The 4,544-nt window shown below is 40.4% G+C and overlaps 1 protein-coding gene across 1 annotated transcript; it reads right to left on the reverse strand.

The window, feature by feature from the left end:
* Positions 1-1,101: 1,101 nt before the first annotated feature.
* Positions 1,102-3,009, reverse strand: C18H8orf48 (chromosome 18 C8orf48 homolog). Its single transcript, XM_011225396.3, has one exon. The coding sequence runs from the start codon at positions 2,973-2,975 to the stop codon at positions 2,181-2,183; it is 795 nt and encodes a 264-aa protein (XP_011223698.1). The 5' UTR covers positions 2,976-3,009; the 3' UTR covers positions 1,102-2,180.
* Positions 3,010-4,544: the final 1,535 nt, after the last annotated feature.

A 4,544-nucleotide genomic window follows, 5' to 3' on the forward strand; every position in this document is an offset into this window, starting at 1 on the left:
TGCCAGCTATAAAAGGCACTTAAGAGACTCTGAGCAACACAAATGCATACTTGTAAACCATAGTGGCACAAGGAATAAGAGAGCTCAGGGAAGTGCAAGTTTTGTGGAGAGGATTAAATATGGGGGAGGGGGTATCAGGGAATAAGCACAGAGGATGAGATTAGACAGGTAAATGTGGGCCAGATATGAAGGAACATCTGTGTGGCATTAATTAATTCGAGCTATTTCTATTGCACTGATAAATCATTTACTATTTTTTTAAATGAAGGGAATAACTTGAACAGGTCTGTGTGTTAGAAACATAGTTCTGACAACTGTGTAGGTAATGGAGTGAAGAGGAGAGAAGCCAGGAGTGAGAGGGCTGCGATGATGAGGAAAGTGGTAACAAGATGGAAATAAGAAGTCATGGTCAGAAGATACTCAAGAAGAATGATCCAATGATCTTGCTGAAAAAGTTAGCTTGGGGGCTGTTAATAAAAAACATCAGGAACAAATAATGACTCTAAGATTTCTAGCTTAGTTTACAAAGGGGGTGGATTATGACCTTTAATGGGGAATTCTAAATGGGAAATTATTCAGAATTTTGATTATGTGAAATGTGAATATATTGAGATGGCAAAGATAAAGCATGACATAATGTGGATTTCAAATAAAAAGTTAATATGAAAATGGTAATGTTTTCCATTTTATTTAGGAATGACTAAGAGGAAATATGCTAAGTTCTACAGGACAAAAACTATCTTTATACATAAATGAAGGTCTAAACTCAGTCTTAATTGGAATTTGATACAAAAACTATTTTATGCTGTTTTTTACAAATTTTGTTTTGACTGTGATAGCTTAGCTGTTAGACATGTAGAAAAATGATGTCCAGATACTGTCACTAATTCTAGGATTTATATTTTTATAGAGAAATAACAGATAGGATTTCTCAGAAAGCCATCTAACACTTTTCCCAATAAATGTATTTTCATAATGCAATGGTATTCTCGAGGGGGTGGTATTGTTTCATCAGATGAACAAGAAAAGTTTCATAAAAGCTTTATGAACAAAATGACTTTTTAGAGCACTCTCTGTAACATTCTTCCCTGAATTCTGTATCTCCCTCCAGCTACGCCCTTTCTCCCCACACAGTAAACTTCGGGGAGTATGTGTATCCATAGTCTTCATCTCCTTACCTTACATTTACTCCTCAGTCCACTTTGTCTGTCTGCCCAGTTTCCACAAGTGAAGTGGCTGTTGCTAAGGTCAACAGAGGCTAAGACATAACTAAATTATCTCATAGGAACTCTCTGTTGCATTAGCATACTTAGCCCATCCTTTTTGGAATGTTCTCTTTCTTTGATCTCTGTAACACTACACATTTCTGGCTTCCTTTATCCTTCTATGATGGTTTCTTCTCAACCTCCTTTGCTGGCTTATTCTCTTCCACCCAGCCATTAGTTGCTGAATTTCTCAGGAGTTGCTCATAGACCCTCTTCTCTCTCTCCACTCTTTTCTAGAAGAGCTTACCGTATCTTTGACTTCAGTTTCCAACTATAGGTAGTGATTCCACCCCACGCTTTGTTTCAAATCTCTAGGCATGACCTTTTCTCTAGACTGCAAGCATAAATAACCAGCTGTTTCCCAACCTTTCAATGTAAATGTTTTAAATATACCTTAAACTAACCATGTTCAAATAATCACACTCTCAAATCACTACCATCAAACAAGATCCTTTTCCAATGTTCCTTTAATGATATCTTTCATCCAAGTGCACAAGTCAGAAACTTAGTAACATTCTTAACATTACCTTTTATTAAATCCCATATCCATTTCTTCACCAAAGACTGTTAATTATTACCTCCTAAGTATCTCTTACATCTGTGTATGTCTTTCTATCTGTACTGTCAAACCCTAGTCTAAACAAGCAACATCTCTCTCCTGGAGAGAATATGGCCTTCAATAATCTGTAAAAAAAAAAAAAAAAAAAAAACCATTCTGAATGGAGAAGTTTTAGTCCACATATCTGAGAAGGAAGCATAGTCAAGTCTTAAATTAGTTTCCAAAGTACCTATAAAAATGATGATTATTCAGATATACAACAGAAACATTTATCCACATTACACATTATCATTGGTAAACACTATCTCCTGTTTTGGTCAAGTGGTAGAGAAAAGGTGAGTGACAAGTATTTTTTTTCATTCTGCCACATCTGCTCTTTCAAAGCCATAGTATCTGATCTGACTTTTCTCATTCAGTCTTTTCCAAATTATTCTGGGGTCATCTGAAAGCCTGGGAAAACCCGCCTGATGTGCATCTCCAATAAGGGTAAGAAAGTCTTTGGTATAAAGATGTTTGTCTATTTTCTCTTGGAGAAGAAGTGACTCCAGTAAAGTCTTCTTCTGTCGCAGAAAGACAGATTGGGCCAGTTCTCCTCTTTTTCTGTTGCAGTGGGGACACCAGGAAGAAACGTGTTGCTTCGCTGTTGCCACCTGTTTTGGTGTGGTCCTCATGTTTTTTAGGTAGATTCTGTTCAAAAGTTCATCAGGGACAGTACAGCTTAAGGCATCTATCTCTGAAGCCTCTGCATCCAATCTAAGCTGTGGCTTTTTATGTCTGCTGCTCTTTTTCTCCTTAGAGTTTGCTCTGTGACAGATCAGGTTTATCTTAACGGCACAAAAAGACTGCAGGGCATTCAGTTCTTCATCAGATACCCGAGTGATTTCTGTTTGAAGTTTAGTGTCTGGTTGGTACTGTCCAGAGTTAGTTTCTTTGCCCTTGAGATAGTTGATCCATTTTCTACTGAACTTCGTTTCATTATTTTGGTAGTCTGAAAGCTCAGATTGTTTGTCTCGATACTTCAGGTGTGTAGTCTTTCCACTCTCAGGTGTGCTCCCGGAGTCATGGGGCCAGGGCTGCAGTCCTCCAGAGAGGCTGAAAGAACTGGAACTCTGTACCTCATCAGTAAAGGTCTCCTCGGAAAGGTCTGCCATAGTCCTGATGTCCGTTTGGGCCAGTTCCCCTCGCTCTTCTCAATCCCTAGGCTTCTCGGTGAATGGCTGTCACTTTGCATCAGACTCGGCTCCTCATCTGCTCTGCCCTGATTAAGACAGGTTCGGGAACTAGTCAAGCCTGAGTCCACAGGGGTCGGTCTCAGAGCAGGCGGCTCAGCAAGGATCCTCTTCCGGGCTACGCCTTCCTGGCTGCCTTGGCAACGAGGGCCGGCATGCGCAGTGGGTGCCGGCGCGGAGCTCCTCCTCTTTCCCGCCCCCCNAAGCGGAGGTTCCGTTTGCTCTGTAGCGGCTCCTCCTTAGTGCTGTTTTAAGTACAAAATCTAACAATCCTTGAGAAAAGCTGGCCAACTGTTTTTCCTCAGGGGTCTCACAAGTGTACGTGTGTGAGGCCAGTGGGCATAGGCGGCCTCAGACTAATTTGAGAATGTATGCCCCGCCCAAATAAACAACAAAAAAAATGCTGGCCAAAAAGCGCAAGCAAAAACCCATCTACAGGTCATGTAGCCAGATCACCTATATGTAGACTATGTCTTAGAACGATATCGAACGACTGAAACCATCCTGCAAGACTCCTGCCTGCGCATCTTGCACAACTTTCTGTGCTCCGGTTTTCCTAAACACGGGTTCTCAGGTTTTGGTTCCCGCAGTTCCCCGACTAGCACGTCAACACCCCTTCTCTTTATGGGATTTATTACTGCCCCTCCTTCAAGTCACATTTCCTCGGGAAGGGCTTCATAGCCACCCTGCCCCCAAACTCTTTACAGCCTTTCTTTCATAGTTTGCAGCTATAAGATGATGCCCCCCCACCCCATCACCCCATTAGGTTAAAAACTCCATGAGGGCAGAAACCAAGCCTGTGTTGCCCAGCACTCACCAGGTACGTGGCACATTAGAAGGCATTGGATGAATCTGTGAAGTAAATGCACTGAATGACTGTGAAAACAGAAAGAAATATAACCTCACACAGATCAGTGTACTTCCAGCTCGAGAAACTCCAAATCTTTATCTTTTTGAAACCCCCCCCATTTACTCTTTTACCCATGACATATGCCTTTAAAACAGCCTTTTTAAAAACACAGTAGAATTATATTAATAACTGCTCTCATGAATTATCATATGTTGTCTCTGAAGATTGACTTTTTCTAGGTCTTAATAAATATTTGAGTCTAGGTCTTACTAAGTATCTGAGATAATTTCAAGAGAATGGGCTCTCTTGGTCAGATATCTCTCTCTCTCTCTCTCTCTCTCTCACGCAGTGCTGTTATTCAGGTCTATCCAGATATATTTAATGTTATTCCAAAAAATGTTCATCTTGGTGATGAGTCAAAGGTCTGAAATGTTCAAAAAGCATCTCTAAAATATGAACCTGCTTCACATTGATGATAAAGAGATTGCAACTTCATGTATTCAACCCAGATAATATTTTATCATATCATGTTGGTCTTTAAAAAGAGGTAGCAGATAATTTGTGGATGGTTCCAAGTGATTTCCAGCATCTCGAGGGCTCAAGATTTTCACTTTTTATTTTCAAAACCTTCCTTATTCTCT

The sequence above is a fragment of the Ailuropoda melanoleuca genome, chromosome 18 (assembly GCF_002007445.2).
Source record: "Ailuropoda melanoleuca isolate Jingjing chromosome 18, ASM200744v2, whole genome shotgun sequence".
NCBI lineage: Eukaryota > Metazoa > Chordata > Mammalia > Carnivora > Ursidae > Ailuropoda > Ailuropoda melanoleuca.